The sequence below is a fragment of the Chinchilla lanigera genome, unplaced genomic scaffold (genome assembly GCF_000276665.1).
Source record: "Chinchilla lanigera isolate Chin_1 unplaced genomic scaffold, ChiLan1.0 scaffold00012, whole genome shotgun sequence".
NCBI classification, from domain to species: domain Eukaryota; kingdom Metazoa; phylum Chordata; class Mammalia; order Rodentia; family Chinchillidae; genus Chinchilla; species Chinchilla lanigera.
Window position 1 is genome coordinate 33,612,555 of NW_004955413.1, and position 24,670 is coordinate 33,637,224.

The window sequence follows — 24,670 nt, forward strand, 5'->3', positions numbered from 1 at the left end:
GGCACCCGGCCGCCCCGCGCGCCCTGGCCGCGCCTGCTCGGCCGCCTGCTCGGAGGAGGAGGACGAGGAGGACGAGGAGGACGAGGATGAGGCGGAGGACAGTGTGGGTCCCCCGGGAGGCCGGGGCTCGGGCTCCGCTGCACCGCTGGACGCCTCGTTGGTGTATGACGCGGTCAAGTACACGCTGGTGGTGGATGAGCACACGCAGCTAGAGCTGGTGAGCCTGCGACGGTGTGCCGGCCTGGGTGAGGACAGCGAGGACAGCAGCGGGGAGGCCAGCGAGGAGGAGGCCGGTGCCGGAATGCTAGGCAGCGAGCAGGGCCCAGCAGATGACTCTCCCGACAGCCCTGACCTCACCTTCTCCAAGAAGTTTCTCAATGTGTTTGTCAACAGCACCTCTCGATCCTCCAGTGAGTGGGAGGTGGGGACAAAAATGTCCTGGGTCCCACATGGCACTCAGAGTATGTGGCATAGATGGGCCTTGGCCTCCTCTGACCTCTTTTGGGCAGCGAATGGGGCCATCTGCTGTGCTCCTGCCCCTAGTGGACCATACCCCACAACAGCTTGTTGGGAGGGGAGAACTTGGCTGTAGCCCCAGGCCAGGCCTTCGAGTATTTTCGTGCCCTTGCCCACCCTCTCCACCCGAAGCTGAGTCCCTCCCTCTCCCCATCTCTGTCTCTCAGGCACAGAATCCTTTGGCCTTTTTTCCTGTTTGGTGAACGGGGAGGAGAGGGAGCAGACCCACCGGGCTGTCTTCAGGTATACTGCCCCATGCCCTGGGAGACCCCAGTGTCCATCCACAGACATTGCAGGACACTGCCACAGGACCCAGCCAAGATGGCTCTTGACCTCTTGCTTGATCTTAGGTTCATCCCTCGACATCCAGATGAGCTGGAGCTAGACGTGGATGACCCAGTGCTGGTAGAAGCTGAGGAGGATGACTTCTGGTTCCGAGGCTTCAACATGCGCACCGGGGAGCGTGGAGTGTTCCCAGCCTTCTACGCCCACGCAGTGCCTGGCCCTGCCAAGGATCTGCTAGGTGAGGCCCTGTCCCCGAAGGGAGCTTGTCACTCCAGATGCTTCCTCTACACCCCCCTGACCTGGACCCGTGTGACCCCCAGGGAGCAAGCGGAGCCCCTGCTGGGTAGAGCGGTTTGATGTGCAGTTCCTTGGCTCTGTGGAGGTGCCCTGCCACCAGGGCAATGGCATCCTGTGTGCGGCCATGCAGAAGGTCAGTGTGGAGGTGGTGTGGGCATAGGCTGAAGGCTGGTACAGCTCTTGGTAGCTCCAAAGCTGCTGCCCTCCTCTCGCGATAAGTTCACTGCCCTGATGAGAGGTCTAAGCGGACAGACTTGAGACAGGGTGAAGCTGCGCCCCTGTCACCTCCATGCTCTGGGCCAGTCTTGTGGGGACTTCACCTTTCTGCCAGCCCCTCTTCCCCTTCACCCTTCTTCTCTTGTCTGAAAATTGAGACCAGCTCTCACAGTCCCTTCCCTGGGAGCCATTTGCTCACTCATCTGTTCACATGGCACGTTCGTGACGCCTGCCCATTTGCCAGTCCTGGGGCTGACGGGGCCAGCAGGAAGCAGGAAGAACCAGCCCATGCGGTTCCGGGGACTAGGCATTGAGGAGCCTAGCGGGGCGGGTGCGTTCCTGTCACCTGAGCCGGAGGAGCAGCCTGGTGGAGGAACAGAAGGGGACAGACCGCTGGGTGTAGGGTGAAGCCCCACTGGCCAAGGCCACGTCTCCTCTTCCAGCATCGTGCCTTACAGTCTGCGCTGCCAAGTCGTTAGGCTCTGCAAAGACCAGGCATAGCTCCCCAGTGGGTGTGAGAGGCCCTTGTAGGCCCCCAAGAACCTCTTTCTCCCCCAACTTCTTTCTCAGATTGCCACTGCCCGGAAGCTGACTGTCCACCTGCGCCCTCCTGCCTCCTGTGACCTTGAGATCTCTCTGCGGGGTGTCAAGCTGAGTCTGAGTGGAGGAGGGCCTGAGGTGGGGGTGTGGGGTCCAGGGGCCTGGGAGAGGCTGAGGTGTGGAATAGGGTACGAGGGTGGCCCAGAGTGTCCCTGGCTTCCTCTGTCCAACGTGGCTGTCTCTGCCCATCTCTGCTCCAGTTCCAGCGCTGCAGCCACTTCTTCCAGATGAAGAACATCTCCTTCTGCGGCTGTCACCCCCGCAATAGCTGGTGAGAGCCTACCCTTCCCCAGGGTCCCCACAAGCCTCTAGGGCCTGCTGTGCTCTAGGTCCCCTCTACAGTGAGAGGCCCGCAGTGAGGTTCCTGTTCAGACCTAGGCTCCTGGACAGACAGGGCGGGGACACTGATGCACAGACACACAGATGCAGAAGTGCTGGCAGCTTCAGTGGGCAGTCTGGAGGACATCTGTGTGGTCACTGGGGGGCTGACCTGTGGAGGAGGTGAGTCCTCTGGGAACTCAAGAAGGTAGAGCTCAGGAGATGGACCAGAGATAGTTGGGGAAGTAGATCATCCTGTCTAGGGCCAGCTGGACTAAGGCTGTGGAGATGTACTGGTGAGGACCCCAGGTTCTGTGGGAGCACCTAGGCTGCTGAGGAGCAATCCAGTGTCAGCGGAGATCTCAGCCCTTTTGACCACATGGGGATCTTATGGTGTATCCCATGAGTGATGGAGCCACAGCAGGTCCTTGTGGGAGGGTGGCCCAGGTAGGCTGACCAGCTGGCTCTGGCTGCTGTGAAGAATGGCTTGATCAGGTGCACATGAGGAGACAGGTGGCTGCAGAGGTGGCCTGGAGGGATTGAGGGTGCCAGTCACCTGGGTAATGGACAGACAGTGACCCATGAAGAGGAAGGAGATGCAGGGAGCAGTTAGACACAGTGAGGCTGGAATGGCCACTGGTCATATGCATGTGGAGTTGAGGAGGGAGACCTGGAAGCAGACAAAATGGACAGGGAGAAGAGGAGAGAAAGGGAGGAAGAGCTGGTGAGGGGGGGGCAGGGGAGGGTGTGTGTGTGTTTGCTCGTGTGTGTGCAGCTTCCTCCCAAGCTGCAGACCCCTACCCAGGAGGTCCGCGTATTCTAGATGAAGGAGAGAGGAGGCAGAATGAAACAGCACCAAGCACAGGCTCATGGGGCGGGAAAGAGCTGGAGAAAGAAGTCCTCACAGCCAGGGACGCAGGAGACAGGGTGCTGCTGGGCTGGGGTTGAGACAGATATGAGGGTGTTGGGGTCAACTGGAGTCTGTGAAGAGAACAGGAGAGCTGTTTGCTGGCCTCTGCTGAGGAGGAAGGTATTTTTCTGGGACCTGCTGTCCACATGCCCCTCAGAGGCATGAGCGTGGGGCTCAGACTAAACCCAGGTCACCCTGGGGCCACTGCCAGAAGATGAAAAACAGCCACCTGTTTCTCTTCAGAGGAAACATACCCCAGGCTCAGACCTCCAGGTTGGACTGCCCAGCTGCAATTCTAGGAGAGAAAAAGATGGCCATGCAGTCAGATGTGGGATGGGATGGGCAAGCCGAAAAGTGATGCTCCCACAGACCTTCCTGATATCTGTGGCTTCAGATCCTGGCCCAATCCTCCTCCATGAGGAGCACTAAAAAAGCAGATAGTGTTTAATTTGCTCCATTGTGAAGTTGGCGGTAGATCAGGAACGTGCTCGGCACCCTGGGTTTTGATGAAGCAGGAATATGCAGTGTTAAGATCATAGAATGCCCTGTGGGCTGTCGCAGGCTGGCTGTGTGTCTTTGGTCAAGAGATTGACCTTTCCTGTGCTTAGCTGTCTGTCAGGACACAGAGAGGCTGATGTGAGTTGATACGAGGAAGCACCTGGGATGGCCCCTTCTTAGTAGTAAGCAGCATCAGGGTCAGCAGTTGTTATAATTATTTGAGACTGGTCTTGTGATTTATTTCTGGGCATCAGACCACAGTGTCCTCGCAGTGATACTATTGTGTGCTTCATGTCTGGTGGGGCCACAATACTGCAAAGCCCTGAGAAGGTAGATCAGATTGGCCACAGTTTCAGGTGGGGTTTCGCCTCCTGCATGCCAGAACTGGCCACCCCTTCTGCTGGACACAGTAGACGTTAATGTCTGGGAGAAGAGGATGGGCGGATTTGGAGAGGCAAGGTGACTAGTGCTGCTGAGGTGGGAATGAGGAGTGGAGAGACAAATGTTTGCAGGCTTAGAGGAGCGAGGCCAGGCTGCAGAGGAGGCCTGGGCCAGGCCGAGCCAGCAGTTTATCACGGGACAGCATGGGGGTCCCCTGGTTGCCCAGGAATTAGAGCACTGGCTCCTCCTGGGTGCCTGGTGCTGTGCCTGAACTGGGACCCAAGGAAAGCACCTTCAGATCTCCTCCCCAAGCCCCTTGCCTCCAAATCTTTTAGGGGGTCAGTGCTCTGATGCCCCTCAACCTGCCTTCCCCACAGCTACTTTGGCTTCATTACCAAACACCCCCTGCTGAGCCGCTTCGCCTGCCACGTCTTTGTGTCTCAGGAGTCCATGAGGCCAGTGGCGCAGAGTGTCGGGTGAGTGACGCCTGTGGAGATGGGGAGGGGACTGAGCGGAGCGTGTGGGGTCTCGAAGGGCACAGTGGTGTGCACAAGGTCGCTGGACTAGTGGGCAGGGAGTGGATCGGGACTGACCAGCACTTCTCTCGCAGCCGTGCCTTCCTGGAGTACTACCAGGAGCACCTGGCGTACGCCTGCCCCACAGAGGACATCTACCTGGAGTAGCCACCTGCACCTCAGCTCCCACCTCACCACTCCAGGGCAGCTGCAGCTGGGGTGTCTTCAGGCCGCCATGGCTTTGGCAAGGACTGGACTGGGGGATGTGGGGCCCCACATCTGTGGGGGTCTCCAGGCTGAGAAATCTCGTCCTCAATCCCCAGGGCATGGCTGTGGGGGCTGCAGAGGGTGGAGCCCCTGGTGCCACCCACTTCTCCTCAATGCATCCTTTCTGTTGTCCTCTGTCCTGACCTTCAACTTCCCCTTTCCTCCGTCTTTGCCCTTTTCTGTGCCTGCAGACCTCACCCTTTGCTCTCTATTTTGGGGTCAGAACTTGGGGGGTGTGGAGGAAGGTGAGGCTTGAGGTGACCCATGATACAAGCTCCCCAGTGACCCACTTCTGCCCTTCCCCTGTAATTTATAAAGGAATTTTAATTTTTATAGTGAATCTCAAGGGATCATCCCATCCTTGACCACAGGGACAGAGAGGGACCCATTCTACAGGGAGCTGGGGGAAGTAGGGGGCATTTCCTGAGGGAGGCTTGGGGTGATTAGTAGTGTTTCTGGATGCCCACTGAAGCCCCCATGCTGCTAGGAGGAGGGGGCCCTGCTGGGCACCACCCCACATCATCTGCTTTGCCGCTAGCACCCCCGCAGTCCAGGAAAATCTGCCCATGTGGGCACGCTGTGTACATGGGCCCTGCCCGTGGCCTCAATAAACTCTGCTTGGTGTGAGCTTGGCTGTTTCTATGGGGTACCACCTGTGACAGGAGAGATGGAGACCCCAAGGCAATGGCTGTGGGGATGCAGAGAGCCCTTCAGAATCTCCTGAAGTCGAGCTTCACTGGAAGGGTGCGTGAGGCCTCCTCAGGTCTAGAGGCCCAGCAGAGGTCCCCACTTACACTTGATTGGTATGTAGAAAGCTGAGGCCAGAGCGAAGGCACTGGCCACAGCACCAAGTCCTTCCCATGTGATGGTTGGGTTGAAAAACAATATACAGTATTTACATCTTTGTTTATTTGTTTGTTTTTGTCTTTTTGAGACAGGGTCTCTATGCAATTCAGGCTGGCCTTGAGCTCATTTTTTAGTCCAGGCTGGTCTCAAACTTGCAACGATCCTTCTGCCTCAGCCTCCTGAGTGCTGGGATTACAGGCATGTGCCACCATGCCCGGCAGTATTTAGGTCTTAAAACTGATATTTTGAAAGTTGTGCACAAAAAGATAAAAGCAAATATGTGACTTTTTCCCTGTGCCTATAGATGACTGTGGATGCCCTCTCCCAGCTCTCTCCTGGAACATCAGTGATCCCCATATCTGAGCAGAAGTCAGCATGGCCCAGGTGCCCAGGGGTGGGCCTGTGTCCCTTGCCTGACCAGGGGTGACAGGACAACAGAGGAAGGTTGGGAATGAAAGAGTGAGCAGGATGGGAATACTGACAATTTTCTACACAAAAAATTAAGAAATAGTGTCTAGAAATCATACATTTCTTCTCAAATGTTTTGGTGAGCCAACAAACAGATTTTAGGATGCAACAGCCCAGGTTGGTCCAAGTGAGTACACTGATGCGGCGGGACAGACCAGGAACACACAGACTTGCACACAATAGATCTGCAGCTTATTCCCCATGCAAAAGCATCCCGTGTGTCCAAGAGGACACGTCTCTACACTTTTGCTGCTCGTACAATGTACAGAAGCAGACAACCCTTGGGGTGCTTAGAATCAGGCCTAGTACCAACCCTCAGGCTGGACCAGCTGCACATGGACACTGTCCCCTATGCTGTCTGCCCTGGTCATATAGGACTTCTCTGTGCCTGGCTGCCCGGTGTCCTCCCTGGGGCCCAGCCTGTTCTAGCATGTTCATGTGGGCAACCTTTCCTGCTGCCCTTGGGGCAGTGCTGGATGTGCTTGGTGCCCTTCCCAGCTGCTGCCACCACCATGGTCCCTCGGCAGCTCTTGAATCTCCTGGAGCTTGGCTCCTTGCAGGTTCTCCCCAGGATGTGTCCTGGGTCTCCTCACTGCCTGCATCCATCCTGTGGACTTGATCATGTGGGCAGTGTCCACGCTGTGTATTAACTTCCACTCCAGCTGACTGTTGAGATTACACCTTCAACTGGGCAAGGGGCTAGTGCTCACCCCTACGGACACTGCAGTGGCCCAGGGGATGCCGCAGTCACCTTGACTTTTCCCCACCTACTCTATTTTCCTTGTCTACATTTCACATTTTTTCCCAGTCACCTGACCTGCAGACCTGGGGCTACCTCGGCCTCCTCCTATCACTCTTACCCCCACACTGTCATCCTGAAGTCTGTCCCTTGCCCCATTCCCCATCCCTTTCTAGATCCAACCACCTCAAGTTTCCTCCTGGATCTTTATGCAACAAATAGCCTTCTTGAGGCTCCCGGCCTCCACCAGCAAACTCTCCTGCACCCGTGCCTGCCTCTTACCCTCTGCAGCTGCACTCTGTCCAACCTCAGCCTGGCCCATCCCAGCCCCACATCTCTGCCCACTTCTCCCTGAGTTTTTCTTGCTGACATTCCCTAAATGCTGCTGGGTAACCTATTTTGCTGGGTGTTGGGGGCCCAGAGCTGTCATAGCTGTCTGTGCCCCTGCGTTGTGATCCTGGCCTAGGCAGGTTTCAGAGTTTTGTGTGATGCTTCCAACTCCACTGCTCTGGCTTTTAGAAATGTAGCTGAACGACAGCATCCTAAACACAAAGCTTTCTACACAGAAGTGTTCATTGTATTCTTGTTCAAAATAACGAAAGGGTTGGACTTGGAGTTCAGTGGTAGAGCATGTACCTAGCAGGTTTACTTTCCAGCCCCACAAAAAAGCAGTAAAAATAATGAACGCATAAAGGTATCTAAATATTGACCAATAAGGTTCAATAAATTAAATATGTTTACCTAGTAGAAATATTGGGTAAACGAGTTTGGGGCACAGGCTTATCATGCCAGCACTGTGGGAGGCTGAGGTAGAAGGATTGTAAATCCAAGGCCAGCCTGGGCAACTTAGTGAGACCTTACCTCAGAATAAAATACAAAGGGCTGGGGATGTAGCTCAAGAGTAGAGCACTTGCCTAATGATCCTCAGGACAGCACAAAAATAAAGAAAATATAACATGCAGAATCACACACCGCACGCTAGTGACAGTACTGAAAACTACTGAAACATGAAAAGCATCAAGAGTTGCAACTACTGGCCCTTCACTTGGCCTGTGCAGTGTCTGACAGGTGCTCACTAGCTTTTGCTACCAAAGAACAAGAAACCCTCAGATCATGGTAGCCCTTCTAAACACAAGAGCAAAATGCCCTGATGTGTGATTACTCAGACACCAGCTCCTTCACCCTTTCACATCTTCCAGCTTCCTCACACTTCAGACCAAGTGCAGAGGGGCAGCTGCTGCCTTCCCAGAAGCCTCACCAGAAGCAGAATGAGCAGTGCGCCAGAGCTTCAGGAAAGGAGGGAGGCCAGGCAGGTGTTCCTCCAGGCTGGGTGCCAGCCAAATGCTTCACCTGCAGGATGGGAAAGCAGCACAGGCCATCTGAGACTACCACAGAGAAAACAAACAAGATTTGTGTTTTGTTCTGAGGTCCAGGGACTTAGATGCTTTTGCTAAAAAGCAGTGACTGTTAACTTGGGCCTATAGATGCCAAATGGGTCACTAAAAGCAGAACAAAGCTTAACTTTCAATTTCTGTCTCCTTTACTACCTTAAGACTTTGGGTCAGATCTTTTCTCAGCTCTGCACATCCTCAAATTAATCATTTAGGGAGTGTCTGTCTAAAAGCTGCCAGTACAAGGTTGAATAGCCCTAAATTTATATAACCTACCTCATCCCCCTTTAACACTGAGGACATAAATAAGCACCCAGAAGTCTACAATCATTGCCCTAAACCTATGCTCACCTTGGATTTCAGCAAAGCCTCTGAAAAACCAAAACTTCCCCAAGCAGACACAATCATCTCATGAAGATTGACTGCCTCCTTAAGTGATAAGGAAGAGTCAGCCATCTTGCAAAACCAGAACTGAAGTAACATTAAAGCTCACCAAACCGGGCTTGGCGGTGCACACCTGTGATCCCAGCACTCAGGAGGCTGAAGCAGAAGAACTGCTGTGAGTTTGAGGCCAGCCCAAAATATATAGAAAGACCCTGTCTCAAAAACAAAAAAAAAAAAAAAAGAAAAAAAGAAAAAAAATGCTCACCTTTGTTGAAGGGCCAGTCTGACCCCTTCAGGGCCGTACCCACTTTAGCTCCTCAAGCTGTGGTCCCTTCCCATTTTCTCTTACTTTCTAACTGCCTAATAAATTTGCCTATGTCCTCCATTGATGCACCCTACAATGCCAGCCTGGGTAACTTAACAATACCTTGTCTCAAAAAGTAGAAAGGCTGGAGTTGTACCTCAGCAGTAGAATGGTGCTGAGTTTAGTCTCCAGTACTGCACAAAGGAGGAGGAGAAGCGAGGTAAGGAGGAGGAAGAGGAGGGGGAGAAGAGAAGGAGGGGAGTGTGTTACTTTCTCATTGCTGAGACAAAATACCAACACCCAACAATGAAAGAAGAAAAGTTTCTTTGGCTCACAGTTTGTAAAGGTTTCAGTCTATAATCGGCTGGATCCAAGGAAGAATGGCATGGCGGGCAGGCATTGCAGAAAACAGTTCATGGGGGGCAGGAGGTAGCAAAGCAAGCAAGCAAGCAAACAAGCAAGGGACAACCACAGCTCTTTTTGTCTCTTGTATCTTATCCAGGCTACTTAGAGTGGGCAGCACTCACACCCTTAGGCTAGTGCCCTTGATCCTAAAGTTGCACTATGAATCAATTCTAGCATCACACAGTCTAGATCCAGCCACCTCTGAAAAAGCCCCACTATGACTGCACGAGGTTTTGAGGGGACATCTAGACACAAGTCATAACAGGAGAAGAAGAAAGGAAAGAAGGAGGAAGGGAGGGAGGGAGAAAAGAAGGGGGAAAGAAGGAAAGCACAGAGAGCAAAATCCTCAACCAGAAAACTTGGAGAAGATCCTCTGCACAACAAGCAGGGAGTCAAAATCCCTCCATGCAAGGGTGAGGTTGATCCGGAAGTAAATGGCACCCCGGAAGAGAGGACAGGGTGTTAGGGAGTATTGTCTTAGTGCTGAGCAAAGTGTACCACACCCCCGAGGAGCACGTGTGGACACAGGTTTTACTGGTTTCTGGGGTGCTGAAGTTTCCTTCTAGAGGTGCTTTCTAGAATTGGTCAAGAAAAGTGCAAAAGGTAGCCAGGTTTTACATTTTTTAAAGGTAGGAAAAGAAATAGGCTCTTCAGAGTGAGTTTTGGTCAAGAAAAAGTATGAAAAAAGGTACATTCCATAGTGTGATAGTGACTGATATGAGAAAAACAGTAGAAAAGAGCTCAGGGTTGACTGTCTTTTTGTGTCACCCACTCTTTAGGCTGACATCAGGTCCAGGCCATCCTAGGGAAAACCTGCTCCACTTCTCATGAGAGGTTCATGTGCAGGGCTTTGGGAACTGTTCTGTGAATATGCCCTGGGATTTTGTAATAATAGGTCGTGCCCACTTCCCCAGCCAGCTCTGCCATGCCCTCAGTCTCCTGTGTCACAGGTATGGTGGGGGGCATGTGCAGGTGTGAGGTATATGTGGAAAGTCAGTCAGCATGCAACTCAGGCTTCTCCCTGAAGCTGAGTCTCATCTTACAGAATTGGTGTGAAATCCACATTCAGCTCTGGATGAGCCACACTTCCTGGCTCCTGCAGCACCCAAAGTCACCCAGACCTTAGAACCCAAGGTCAGCCTGAGCCTGGGGCTCCCTCATAGAGTAAGCACAAACATCCTCTCACATAAACAGCTTTGCAGAAAGGAAAATGAAACAATGCAGACCCACAGGTACAATGAGGCATGCCTATAATCCCAGCACTCTGGGAGGCTGAGGCAGGAGGATCACAAGTTAGGGCTCAGCCTGATCAACATATTGACTTACTGAGACCTTGTCTCCCCGACAAGAAAGCTGGAGATGTAGCTCAGTGTGAAGGCCCTGGGTTCAATCCCCATTACTGCAAAGAAATTTAAAAAAAAAAATACAGGGCAGACCCCAAAGCTGTCTGACCATTGTTTAAGCTGATGACCACATGATGACTTTGCTTTTCCTTCTGTTTTCACTTGTGCACATTTGGTGCACCTCCCACTTGTTTACCCCAAATGTATGGGCAATTTAGTGTCTTAGTGAGACTCTGTCTCAAAATTTAATTTTTTTTAAAGCTGGCGGGGGGAGGGAATAAAATAAAGCCTGGGGATATAGCTCAGTGCGGAAGGCCCTGGATTCAATCCCCTGGACTGGGATTAAAAAAAACAGAAGAGGCACCAAGTGTGGTGGCACACACCTGTATCCCAGCACTCGGGCGGCTGAGGCCAGAGGATCTTTGTGAGTTTGAGACCAGCCTGTGCTACAAAGTGAGTTCAAGACCAGCCTGAACTGCATAGCGAGACCCTGTCTCAAAAAGACAAAAAACAAAAAAACCCAGAAGAGGCAAATGTCAACACTACACATTTAATGAAACACCCCTTTGCTCCCCCTTCTGGTCACTTGGGGGATAGGGGACAGTAGAAGAAGGTGGGGCCAAGGAAAGGGTAGGGAGAGCCCTCTGTGCAGGTGCTGCCCCTCCTCTGCCAGTCACTCCGGTCCCAGAACTTCCCCTTCCTCCCACACAGGACAGGACATTGTTGTTCTGTCTATTCCAAGCGCTCCTCCAGAAGGGCTCCTTGCGGACACTGCTCCCTAGCAATGACAGTCGCCAGACAAGCGAACAGATTACTGATGCTCATAGGCAAAGGAGTTTTTTTTTTTTTTTAATCAACAGCAGAGGAGAGTGGAGTTGTGAACAGCATTTGGGGCTACAATAACAGTGTCTGTGAGTGTGCATGTGTACGCGTGTGCATGCATGTACAAATATCTTCTATCATCTATGTATGCCCATGAGAGTGCATTGGGCCAGAACAGCTGATGATGAGAAACAAGCATTTCTGCATGCAAATAACCATAGCAAAATTGGAAGAGGAACAGGAGGGTAGGAGGGTCTGCCTCTTTCTGCAATCTTGGGTGCCAAAAGTGGGTTTGAGGGCCCTGTCAGATATTAGTTGACAGGAAAACATGTCTGGCAGGGTCAGTTGTCTGCCTGCTCCCTCCATGATTATGCTTTGGTATAATCAGGCACACTCTTCCTTTGAAGCACTTCTTACAGATTTTTATTGATGAATAAAATATATAGTGACATGACTCGGTATGCATATCCTAAGTATACAGCCTGATCACATTACTCATATGTGTGTCCCACGTCACCAGCCTGTAATATAGAGAACATCTGGATTTTCTCCCTACAAGAGGTATGATTCTTATAGCACTGGAGTCCCATGTGCATCTGAGAGAGTTAAGCTGGCCTCTTCTGCTAGACAGGAAGTACTGTGGAAAGGAGGGGTTCTCCTCAGATGCCACTTCACCCTAGTGCTGCATGGATGGTGAATGGACGTGGAGGTCAGTACTGCAGTCACACCACCCCAGTGAAGGAGGCTGGGGCAGGGCCCTGCACCGTGTGCCCGAGTATTCATATTCATTTAGTTTTGCTGGAGGATTTGTTCTTTTGATGCGATACCTGGATCAGGATTTGCTTCAGTTCCTCTCTGTGTTCATCAGAAACCGAGGCATCCACCAACGCATGTGGGCCCTCTCTGGGCCAGCATCACTGGCTGGTGGGGCCATCAAGATGCAGCAGGCCTTGGGGGTGTGGTCAGCACATTCCTCAACCAGAGTGGAAACGACCTAGATTATGTCTCACAGTCACACACATACACACACCACACCCCATTCAGATCTCATTCCACCAAGGCCAGTGGTTTAGATAGGCAGGGTTTATTTCCTCACACTCAGTGCTCTGCAGCAGGCAGCTGCAGACTCTGGGTTAGCAGCTGCACAATGCCCATTGAGGGCCAGTGACTTGGCCACAGCCAGGACTTCATGGAGAGAACTGCCCCCCACCTTTCACTACTGGGACCAATCATGGGGTAGTGACTGGCTCAGACTGGTCATGGCCCTCATGCATCAAGGAGAGGCTGTATGCTGGAGGTGAAAGTGCCTCCACCTACCTCTGAAAAATGTGGGGATTCATTAGTAAGGAAAACAGAGTCCACCATGTCAACATATCAGCACAGCCAGATGACACTGTACCCACATGGCTAGCACTGAGGGTCATCAGGCATGTGACATGCCATCTGGGCAGGTACTGATACCTGTATGCTAAGCTGTGCAATCACAGGCAGGTGGTCAGAAGAACCCTCTCTACAGAGGAAGCCAGTGATGGAGGCAGAACAAGGGCTGGGGCAGTCAGTCAGCCTGCGAAGCCTGAAGGGCAGTGAGGTTCTGTGGGGCCCTGAGAATAGGGGAGGCCACTGAACAGAGTTTGGGTTTTATTCTCAGCATGATGGAACCCAGCCAGACCGATGTCCTTAAGACATCATTTTGTCTACCTGGCAGAAGATGGCTAGTATTGGATCAAAGGTGAAACCAGGAGACAGGAAGTATGTGCATAGGCAAAATGCAGAGCTTGAGAGGGGAAGAGGCCCCAAGGGGCTGACTCAGGGTTGCCTTCCTAGGAGACAGCAGGGCCTCCCTTTCCCCTCCTTGCCCACCTGGAATGGGTGGCTCATTACCTGGTCCAGACAGGATTCTGATAAGAACTTAGAAGGCCAGTTCCCGTGCCTCAGAGAATGCTTCTTCCAAGAAAACCTGCCTGTCCCGGGAGCTCTGCATTGTCACTGGTCTGTGGCCACTATGCTATTTAGCCCTTGCCCCACCCTTACTCCTGCACTTACTGCTCCTGTGTGGATCTGTCCAGACTCCAGGTTGACATGTGCACACACTGACATGGATCACCAGGGTGGGGCAGCAGGAGGCAGGACTCCTGGGCTCAAATTCCAGCACAGCCTCCTCCTGGCTGAATGACCTTTGACAAATCCCTCAATTCTCTGCACCTTAGTTTCTTCACTTGGAACACAGGGTTGCAGCACTGACCTCACAGTTACAGCAAAGAGATGAATTATCACACCTGCAAGTCTCAGCTGGTGTAATTACATTATTAATACAAACTCTATACACCTGTACCCCACCCTTCACAGTGCCCAATCTTGATTTGCCCATGGCCAGGGGTCTTGGGGAATTTCCCATGGACGTGGGCTTCAGGGCTGAGGCTCTGGGCAGTGGCAGCAGTCTGGATAGGGGGTACAGCTGGGCTTGCAGCAGATCTGCAGGCCAGGGTCATCCCCCTGGGCCACCTGACTGGGGCCAAAGATCATGGCTGCATCAAACTGGGCCTTCAGCAGCTGAAGGTGCTTCATCACTCCCAGCACCTCTGGGCTGACCTCAGCCTCACCATCCAGAAGGTTGTAGTTTTCACCAGGGTCCTCAGATAGGTCATAGAGCAGTGGGGGTTCATGAGCAGTCAGGGGGCTGGCAGCATGGCAGGCAGGGTCTGGGGTGGTGTCACTGTGCACGGAGCCTGGAGAGGAGTCAGGTATGTGCCCAGGGCAAGAACAGAGGCCAGGGCTTAGGGCTACTGGGGGCTAGGGTGGGGCAGCCAGGAAGAGGAAATTACCCTGGGTGAAGAAGTGAGCCTTATACTTCCCACTCCGCACAGCAAAGACCCCATGGATGTCGTCTGGGAAGGTCGGGTAAAAGAAGAGAGACTCCCGAGGGCTCTAGGGGTAGAGTCAGGTCATGGGGTGGGAGGGGCCTTGGCTGTCACCCTTTTTGGCCCACCAAGGCACCCCCTGAATGTCATTCATCAAAGGAGATGTGAGACACAGACACTTCAGGCACTGCCACCCTCACCCCAGGAGGACAAGCTGGACTGAGGGGTCACTAGCCCTACCTTTCCTGAGCCCAGCAGCACAGGGCTGAGGTCCACACCATCCAAGGTGACGTTGGGCAAGGGGGCCCCGCTCAGGGCTGCCAGAGTGGGAAGCAGGTCCAGGGAGCTAGCTAGCTCGTTGGTCACACCTGGGGCCAAAGGGCTGCTTGTTACACTGCTTGCCAGCAAGGCTGGAGGCAGGGCCAGGAGGCCTCGAGGAGACTGACCTGGAGTTATGTGGCCTGGCCAGAAGGCCACAGCAGGTTCTCGGACCCCACCCTCGAAGGTCGTCCCTTTCCCACATCTCAGGAGGCCAGAGCAGCCGCCACGGGACATACGCATAGTCTCAGGTCTGGGACATACAAGAAAGTCATCAGCAATAAGGCCCAGGGCCTATGATTCCCTTTGGGTGACCAATACCGCTGCATTTCTGAGGTACTTGCCCTGAAATGGCCAGTACATGCCTGTCCTCTCCAGCTTACCAAGACCAGTACTTCCTTGTACCTGCAGTCCCCTAACTGAGATCTGGAGGTCACTATAGGGACAGACTCTTTTTAGACCCCCTTATTTCATAAGACCATCAGGGGCCTCGCCTGTATCTAAGCAATGAGTATGCCCTGCCTGCTTGGCATACCCATTGTCAGCAGTGAAGATGACCAGCGTCTCTCCAAGCAGCCCCAGGTCTCTCACAGCCATCATCAAGGCCCCCACGGCTGCATCCAGCTCCATCAGGGAGTCCCCAAATGGCCCTCGGCCTGAGCGCCCCACGAAGCTCTGCCCACTGAACTGAGGGTAGTGGGTGTGCTGGGGGCAGAAACAGGAGTCAGCCTTGGTGAGCAGTCAAGGGCAGTGGGGAGGGCAGAACTGTGGGTACTCACGTGGGAGGCGTAGTACAGGAAGAACGGACGACCCTGGCGCTGGGCGTCAGCCATGAGGTCTCGGGCAAAAGCCACATAGCGAGCCTCTAATCCGGGCAGCCAGGGGGGCTGGGACTCTATGGATAGATTGGCCAACAGTGGGATGGGGACCAGGCCCTGGTCACAGGCACCATCACAGAGGGTGGCTGGCGGGAAGCAGGTCAGGTTCTGGCAGGGGCCCTGAGGAGACAGCTCCAGTGAGGGGTTTGGGGTAGTCTGTGGGGTAGCCTGGGGGGACTGATGGCCCTGGTGGCTCATACCTGGTCATGAGAGTACGGGATGCCCAGGAATCGATGGAAGCCCTGATGGGGGGGCAAAAAGGTGCCCCCTGGCCCTACCCCAAGGTGCCACTTGCCAGCCATCCCTGTAAGGTAGCCACGGCCAGCTAGGACCTCAGCCAGGGTCACCTCCTCCAGGGGCAGCCCTCCCTTAGATCTGGGCCCCAGAACTCCAGGGTACATGCCCATCCGCACAGGAAGCCGGCCAGTCAGGAGGGCAGCCCTGTAGGGACAGTTCAGAAGACCATGAATCCAATGGAGACGAGCATGGAGGAAAAGTAGAAAGAGGGAGAAACGGATTCCCCAGAAGAGGCAGGGCCCTCCTCCCACACGGCAGTCCTCAGTGACTCTTCCAGGAAGTGGATGTGGGTGAGGGCTCCTCACTTACCGGGAGGGCGTGCACAGAGACACAGGCACATAGAAGTCTGTGAACCGCAGCCCCCCTGCTGCCAGCTGGTCCAGATTGGGGGTGGTAGAACTGGGGTGTCCGTAGGAGCCCAGGTCCCCATAGCCCAGGTCATCAGCAAAGATCAGCACAATGTTCGGTGGGCTGGTAGAGGCCAGGCCTGCAGCCCAGGCTAGACAGAGCGCCCAGAGTGCCCCCATGGGGCGGAACAGAGAGGCCTGCTTCCAGAGAGCCTTGGGGAGGAGGGTAAGCTGGCTTCGCAAGGCTCTCCCCTTTCCTGAGACCCAGAGCCGAAGTCCCTGACCCTTCCCTCCCCTGAGAACCGGGACCCCGACCTTCCCCTCTCCTGAGACCGCAGACCCTGGCCCTCCCTTCCCGAGACCCCTGCGCCCCAGGACTCTTCTGCGTCCGAGCCGCCTGCCAGGGCGCCAGCGAACCTGAGAGCGCTGAGGCCGCTGTGCCCTCGCCGGAGACCTAAGAGGATCGGGGCGCCGGCAGGTTCCCGCGCGGGGACCTGGCCGCGGTCGCCCCGGTGTCTGCCTCAGTCTCGGGGTCTGGCAGCCACAAGACAGTGGCCCGCGGGCTCGGGTGCAGCGGGACTAGGGCGCTTCAGAGGGGACGAGGGCAGCACGGAGGCGGGCAGCACCCACCGGCCCTTCCGGCTCTGTCCTCGGCCGCAAACGCTCAGCGGAGCGAGACGCGCTGGAGGCGGGGCGCGAGGCCGGGCGGGGCGCGACGGCGGGTGAGCAGAGCCGGGCCCGGCCCAATGTGGAGGCGGGGCCTGCCGGCCAATAAGAGCGATCCGGGGCGGGGCCGGGGCGGGGCCCGGGCAACGTCAGCTCCGCGCCTCTTCCTGCTCTGGACGGCGTCGGCCCGCGGCGGTGTGGAGGTCCGGGGTGCTGGCGGCCGTCGTGCCACGGGTCTGGCAGGAAGTCTTGGCTACGCGCGGACGGTGGCCGTGCACCACGCAGTTGGCGCTCCCTGCGCAGGGCTGGTGTGGGGGCCCCCTTGGGCCCGAGCTCCCTGCGCAGCATGCCCTCCCCGAGCCCGCCCTCCGGTGTTGAGAGACTGGGGGCCTTTAAGAGGCCTGGGCGCCGGGAGTGTTACGGCGCGCCGTGAACGAGCAAAAGGAAGGGAAAGCCGTGTGGTGTCCGACAGCAGATGCTTTTCGTGAAACACGAGATAGCAAAGTGCTCCTGCCTTGCCTAGCTCGCCCAGGGCAGCTCTCTCTAGGGTGGCTGTCCTCCGGGCATCTCCTCTGGCCGCGGGTTCTCCCACAATCGGGGGGGGGGCCCTCTGAGGCCTCTGACCTTGTAGTGGCAAGTAAAACCACGGAAAGAACACCCAGGATTTGGAGGCAGATTTATTTAAGTCCACATGCACTGATCGGCATCATTCCCAAAATACCAGGCCCTGATCTCTGATGGTCTAGGGCTTTTATATGATGCACAAGCAGGAGGTACAAAGCCAAGACAGAACAGCCTAGTAGCTGTGATTAGCTGGTGGGGTGAGATCATTGGTTACAGGGTAGATTAAAGAGCAACAGTTTATGAAGCTTAGTACAAGGGTACAGGGGTACAGTGAGGCATTTTGTATATTTGGTTACACTCTTGTGGTTACAGGGGTCAAGAAAGTAAACAAAGCCGTGAAGGCAGTTTCAAAAGAACAAAGTTTTAAAAAGAACAGTTTCTCTTGTACAGTTTTTCCCTTTCAACCTCAGAATGAGCGAGACTGAAGTACCCAGGAGCGGAGGATTTTCCCTAGTCACTAACCTTCGTGCCAGGCGGAAAGTGGACAGGGCCCTGGGAGGGCCTTGGGACTAGGGTAGGGACCAGGACTCAATACTCACTGAAGCCATCTCTGGCTGGGGAGCTGGCATTTTTAGATGAAAGATTCGAGTCAAGTGGGGGTGGGGAAGAGTTTGAAGGTCAGAGACGCTGGAGAGGAGAAGGGAAAGAACCTGGGCCAAGGCTGTTGCTGACCTCCTGAGGAGCGCTGAGGGTGCAGAGACAGGAATCAGACTGCAGTCCCCTTGCTGTCACGTTCCGGAGTGGTTCTTGGGCCTGTGTGTGGGCGTTGGGTCCTGCTGGTTCTGTTTGGAGCCAGGACCCAAAGCTCTATGGCCCAGAAATCTTTGAACCTGTAATTGGATCTCTCACAGCTGGTTGGTGCTGTGAACCAGTTTAAAAGGAATCCGTGAAAGAAAAGCGTTTTCTTTTTCAATGGCAAACTGGGAACTACCCCAGTACCTGCCCATTATTCTTGGGAGAGCCCTGGGATTGTGAAGTTATGCAAATGGTGGCACTTAACCCGAGTTCTGGAGGCAGCTCAGGTGTGTGCTCGCCTGATGGCTGCCTCGGCCATCCCTGACCTTAGGCCTAGGCAGGAGGGAGGAGCTGAGTGTGCGTGTACTGCCAGCTAGGTACATTCAAAGCCAGGCTCTGCAGGCTATCTTTTATTCTGGAGATGTGAGTTCTTTTTCTGCATTGATAGAGCCCCAATTGGAGGCAGCCTGCTGGGGTTCAGGAAGTGGCTTTGGACGCCTGAAGGATTGCTAATTTGGGACGAACGCCCACAGTAGGAAGAGGGGCTCTGCAGTGAACGCTAAGTCTCTTCTTTCTGCACCTTGGACAAGGGATGGGAGAGGCTTCTGCATAGGGAGGCTGAAGTGGTTGAGCTCCATCAGCGGGAACATTTGCCTTGGTGAAGGAATTCTGCAGCAGCTCCTGGGGCCAGATGACTCCCTCCCACTTTCCTGGGCCTGCTCCACAATGTTGTCGTCAATGTGTAGGTGCTGTGATGGGTGGTGCTGGGCACCACCTTGGATGCACAGGGTGGTTCTTCCACAGGAGGGAGCATTTCAGTTGAAAACTGAAGCCTGAGGCCTGGTGGAGATAATCCCAGCGCTGAAAAGGTGGAGAGGCAAGTCTGTGTGGAGCAGCTGAAAGCACCTCTTTAACAGAGGTCAAGTTTTGTTACAATCCTGAACGCAAAAGGAAGGCTGTGAGAGATCGTTTCAAAGATTTAGTCAGGGAAGGAGCAAGAATCACTGTCAGACTCAGGCACACACCTGTAATCCCAGCATTCTGGGAGGCTGAGGCAGGATTCCAAGTTTGAGGCCAGTCTGAGCAGTTTAGCAATTTAGTGAGCTCCTGTCTTAAGATAGAAAGTAAAAAAAAAAAAGATAGAAAGTAAAGGACTGGGGGCTGGGGACTTAGCTCAGTGGCAAAAGCACCTGCCTGGCAAGTGCAAGGCCGTGAGTTCGGTTCCCGGTACCGGAGAAAAACCCAAAAAAACAAAAAAAAAAACCAAAACAAAATACCTGACACCCAAAATTAAGGAAGGAAAGGTTTACTTAGCTCACAGTTCGTGGAGGTTTCAGTCCATACTCAGCTGGCTCCAAGGCAGAGGGGCACATGGCCGAGGGCAGCCCTTCATGGAAGATAGCAAAAGCAGCAGGAACAAAAAGGGAGGAGTGGCTGCAAGCAGCCTCTTTCCCTCCCTTACATTGTATGCAAACTACCTGCCTCAGGGTGGGTGCAGCACTCACACCCATAATCCCAGCATTGGACCATGGATCAGTCAGATATCTAGAAGCCTGCCCCAAGACTGCATGAGGCTTTGGGGGGACATCCAGACACAAACCATAACGCCATTGTACAGCTAAGGAAAGAACATACTATCTCCCTACCCCTCTTTGCTTGTGTCGAGCAAGGTCTTCACACTTGTCATTTCAGTCACAATGCTAGCAAGCGAGAAAAAACTTCTCACCTTTGAGCATTTGGGTTTTTACCTTTTTGCTATTATGCAGTAATAAGTGTGCTTACATACTACAGTAAAACCTTGGCTTTAGAGCAGAATTTATTCTGGATACATGCATGCAATCCAAAGCACTTGTATGTCAAATAATAAGAAATTACAGAGGGCAGGGATATAGCTCAGCAGCGCAGCACCTGCCTGGTGAGCACAAGGTCCTGAGTTCAATTTCTGGTACCACAAAAAAAAAAAAAAAAAGAAAAGAAATAATGGAAACTCAGATGATTTGTTCCACAACTCAAAAACACTCATACAAAAATGATTACAATAAGGTAATGTAATGCAGAATAATAAAGAAAATACAAAATAGAAAGAAAAATAAACAAATTAACCTGCACATACCTTTGAAAACCTTTGTGGTTGGTGGATGACTTTCACTATCACAAATGGAATCACGGCCCTCTGTTGGCTGCATACAGGTTTAACAAGGAACCTATCCAGTGACACTTGTTTTTGCCTTCTTTTGAGGATTTTGCAGAAATGTGACATTGTATTGTCATGAAACAGATTCATCACTCAGTGCTACAGCCTTATTTGGGCGGTGCTTTCCTGCAGCATTTTGCACTGTTTCCCACATTTCCCTAATCTCACTTGAAATGAGGGATTCTTCTGCCTTTTTCTCCTCCACCTCTGCAGATGAGATCTCCTCCATAACCTCTTGCTGTTGGGAGACCATCACCCCCAACCCTGCAGCAAGAGCAAGAGAGCAAGAGTGAGAGAGAAGCAGAGAGAGAAGAGCCCTTGGCTTGGTTGTAATCGTATGATATTCGGCACCACATACTACTGGTATTGTGAGACATTACTCATTTATCAAATTTAAATTGATTAGAAATATTTGCCCATCTTGGAGAACACTCACAGAACAATTCACTCATCATCCAAAGTTTTATTGTATGGACCGATAATTCTGACAGATTCACAATTATTCTGAGGTCACACATGTGTGAAATGTCCTTGATACTTATTCTGTGAATGCAGATAAAAGAGTACATATAGTAGATTGGATCTCAGGTTCACTAGGATTGATTATAAACAGGAAATTAAATCTGTTTCTGTCTCACATACCACACACATAAACAGACTTCTAAGAGGAGGTGCATAATGTCCAATTCTGTATCAGGGTGTGGCTCAACGTGCAGCTTTCTGTGCCCAAGAGTGGACTGCTGTGGATCCAGGGCAGAATCTGCCAATACCTGTGTTATCTTTTACTGTATTTTCTCGAGGTTAAGGCTCCTTGGCATCAAAAATGAAATCAGAGCAATTTAGAATTTTAAGAGTTTGATGCTATGATACACAACAACAGTTCATGAACCTGAGAGGTCTCATGCTGGAAAATGGCACCAAGTCTCCACGTTCCTGCACTGTGTAGAGCATGCAGGGTGGGATGTCTTATGTTCTTTAAGTCAAACAGAGCAATTTAAACTGCTGTTTAAGTTGGTAGCTGATTGATTTTATTTCATTCATTCATGCTGATAAGGACATTAACGTTTGATTTTCTGCTTTTTTGTACTAGGGATTCAATCCAGGATCTTCTCACCGACCTACATCCCAGCCTTTTTAAAAATTTTTATTTTGAAACAGGGTTAAGTCACCAAGTTTCTCAGGTGTGGCTCAAACTTGCAAACCTCCCGCCTCAGCCTCCAAAAGTTCTTAGATCAGAAGCTTGCACCGCCATGCCTGGCTAACATTTGACTTTTAAAATCACATTTAAAACTTTTCCAGAAAATGTAATTTTGAAAAAAGACCTTTGATGGATTTAAAGATTTACGTCCTAGAGGGAATTACTCCCACCGAGGAGCTTGTGTCTCAAGTTTTCTTTGCTACCATCAATCAAGAGGCTGTTTATGCTGAGAGCATGGCTTGGCCCTACCTTACTAGAAAGTCTCATCATTAAAAGTCATTGTGGAGCTCAACACAGTGGCAGCACCAGTATTCCCAGCTACAGGGAGGCTGAGACAGGGGGATCACTTGAGCCCAGGAATTTAAGACCAACCTGGGCAAAATAGCAAGGCCCTGCCAAAACAAAACAAAACAAAACAAAACAAAACAAAACAAAACAAAACAAAGTGAATCAGAGCAACTCCGCCGCACAGAAAAACATGCTCTGCAGCACTTGGTACAAATGGAAGCTTCTGCTTGGCTCTTTTCATTGACCCTAATACTCGGCCACCCAGACAGAAGCAGGGTCCCTGGGAAAGGGGTGGGAGTTGGCTCTTTCTCTGAAGTTCTCAGTCAGCTCGGGTGTCCTCTGGTCCTATTTACCTCCACCATCCCGTGGGCAGAGCTGCCTTCTGCTTCTGCTTTCTGTCACAGCCTCCTCCTTAACAGGAATTTTAAGGCCTCCTTTCTGGCTATTCCCACCCAAGCCAGGCCCACAAGTATTATCTTTCTGTGAGATTTAGACTTCATGTCAACTTTGCTTTTTATCTCCACTGAACACTTTAAAAACAGTAAAAATGAAATATAGTTTTAAGACAGAAAGCAAATAGAGGATTTGGCTCTAGGACCCCTGAGGATACCAACATCCTGTGGATGCTCAAGTCCCTTCCATAAAATACAGTATTTGCTAAACCCTTGCACATCCTCCCACAGGCTTTAAATCACTTCCAGGTTACTCAGAATGCCTAAGATACATGCTATGGAAATAATTGTTATACTGAATTGTCTAGGGAACAATGGCAAGAAAAAAGTCTGCCTATGTTCAGTACAAAAGCAATATTTTCAGTCTTCATGTGGTTGAATCTAGAAACGCTAAAGCTGATGCAGAGGGTTAACTTTATTTAACAAAGATCACATTTAGAGTTACTCAGGCATTGTATGGAAATGTAAATGATTAAATCCACATTTGGACTAATGTCAGCTTATTGAAATATCTTGGTTTTATATTATAGAAAACATTCAAACTTGAAGTGCAGCATAAGATTGTTTGAACGTTTTCTATAATATAAAATCAAGATATTAAAATTTTAAAGAGCTTTCATGTAAAGATGGGTCAGAAATCCAAGTTTATGGCAATGAGCCCTGAATTGTTCATCATGTTCCTAAGTTATGAGCTAGCATTATTTTTTTTCAGTTTTTTCTTATTTTATAACTAACAACCCACACATATATACAGATACGAATGGAAGAGCTTTTGTGAGCTGATTATTTTTTAAGTTTTATAGTTATACATAAAATTTCTCTTCCATTTTATGATTACAGCCCATTATATTTACATAGTGCTTAGTGCTACCTATTAAGCTTTGCCACATGAAATGTCTTATTTATTCAAACAACTCAGTGAAGTAGGTATTGATCTCTTTATTTGATAGATAAGGAAATTGAAGCTGCAAGAGATCAAGTGATTTCCTGAGAGCATACTGCTGGTAGGGCTAGAGTCAGTTCATCAACTTTTCCCATATACAGTATATAAGATTACTGTCATGTCTCTACCTCCACCACCAAGTTTTCTTCCAGGTTTTAATCTGATGAATTAAAATATTGGGGAAGTAAAATAAAATAACTGTTTCTCTTTCTAGTTCTATGTGACTTCCACCTAAAACCATAATGTCTCAATTACTTTTCTCTCATTGCTGGGACAAAATACCTGAGGCCCACAATTAAGGAAGGAAAGGTTTATTTAGCCCACAGTTTGTGGAGGTTTTAGTCCATACCAAGCTGGCTCCAAGGCAGAGTGGCACATGGCAGAGGGCGACAGTTCATGGGGGGAGCACACCACAGAAAAAGCAACAAGAGCAAAAGAAGGGGAGGAGCTGCAGCAAGCAGCCTCTTTCCCTCCTTTCCATTGTATGCAAACTACACACCCCAGGGCAGGTGTAGCACATCCATAATCCCAGCATTGGACCATGAATCAGTCATAAACTTTAGTAGCCCGCCCCATGACTGCGTGAGGCTTTGGGGGGACCTCTAGACACAAACTATGACACATAATAAATACTAGTATGTATCTGTCCAAACATGGGTAAAATGTAATTACCTGACACAGTGTGATATTAATTGGTCCTCGCTTGTGTCCCTTAGAATTGGGCTCAGATGCAAATACCCAAATCCAAAAATAATGGTAACTTAATTAAGGCAGCTGCATATCTCTCTTACACAGGCAGGAAATGAGCACCTAGGGCAAGTATAGCGCTGCTCCTTATTTCCCCAGGGACCCGCGCTTCTTACAGCTCACTGTCATATAGCTCTTAAATTGTGGTTTTCTTCCTCATGGCCCAATGTGGCAGTTGGTGCTGTGGACATCATACTTACCTCACAGGTAGCAGGTTGATTCAGCTCTCTTTGGGGGAAAATTTCCAGGAGCTGCATTTCACTTCTCACTGACCGGAATTAATTCACCACCTACCCGCAAGGAGATTGGGAAATAAGCTTTTGGTTTTTTCCTTGGTGATCATGTGCAGATATTATTTTATTGCCATGGAAGAAGGGAAAAATGTATACTAATGTTCTCAGGTTCTGGGGCTCTGGGGACTCCTTCTAGAGATTGTTTATTAGTTTTTCTTGCCCTGAACAAAGAAGGGGACAAAGTAAGCATGAAAAGTAGCAAAGTTTTGCATCTATTAAAGTTAGGAGAGCCAGGCGTGGTGGTGCATACCTATAATTGCAGCACTCAGGAGGCTGAAGCAGGAGGATCATTTTGAGTTCATGGCCAGCCTGGGCTACAAAGTAAGT

General features: G+C 51.5%; 2 protein-coding genes across 4 annotated transcripts in view; one reads left to right on the forward strand and one right to left on the reverse strand.

The window, feature by feature from the left end:
- Nucleotides 1-5,430, forward strand: part of Mapk8ip2 (mitogen-activated protein kinase 8 interacting protein 2) — a gene marked incomplete in the record, with an annotated part of 9,893 nt that extends 4,463 nt beyond the window's left edge. The window contains 8 exon segments of the mRNA XM_013511276.1: nt 1-410; nt 684-759; nt 867-1,039; nt 1,122-1,231; nt 1,885-1,992; nt 2,115-2,185; nt 4,399-4,497; nt 4,632-5,430. Coding sequence (XP_013366730.1) covers nt 1-410; nt 684-759; nt 867-1,039; nt 1,122-1,231; nt 1,885-1,992; nt 2,115-2,185; nt 4,399-4,497; nt 4,632-4,704 — 1,120 coding nt within the window.
- Nucleotides 5,431-11,905: 6,475 nt separating this feature from the next.
- On the reverse strand, nt 11,906-16,937 carry Arsa (arylsulfatase A). Of its 3 annotated transcripts, XM_013511654.1 has the most exons (10): nt 16,621-16,916; nt 16,166-16,416; nt 15,760-16,000; nt 15,461-15,679; nt 15,217-15,386; nt 14,810-14,934; nt 14,604-14,731; nt 14,328-14,430; nt 14,106-14,231; nt 12,574-14,011 (listed from the first exon to the last, which is right to left on the reverse strand). In XM_013511654.1, exons 2-10 carry the CDS (start codon nt 16,381-16,383, stop codon nt 13,824-13,826), a joined length of 1,518 nt encoding a protein of 505 aa, XP_013367108.1. In that variant the 5' UTR covers nt 16,384-16,416; nt 16,621-16,916; the 3' UTR covers nt 12,574-13,823. The 3 variants fall into 3 exon arrangements, with proteins under 3 accessions (XP_005379653.1, XP_005379652.1, XP_013367108.1); XM_005379596.2 differs by having other exon boundaries at nt 11,906-14,231; nt 16,834-16,937; XM_005379595.2 differs by having other exon boundaries at nt 11,906-14,231; nt 16,621-16,914.
- Between the last annotated feature and the right edge of the window lie 7,733 nt (nt 16,938-24,670).

What these genes read in the sequence shown, in the direction of transcription:
- Arsa (XM_005379596.2), bottom strand. Translation starts at nt 16,383, where the DNA reads ATGGGGGCACTCTGGGCGCTCTGTCTAGCCTGGGCTGCAGGCCTGGCC. An exon ending in TCCTGTACTACGCCTCCCAC is followed by an intron (nt 15,387 to 15,460) that starts GTGAGTACCCAC and finishes TTCTGCCCCCAG; the next exon opens with CACACCCACTACCCTCAGTT. An exon ending in GGCTCACTTCTTCACCCAGG is followed by an intron (nt 14,232 to 14,327) that starts GTAATTTCCTCT and finishes ACTCCTCTCCAG; the next exon opens with GCTCCGTGCACAGTGACACC.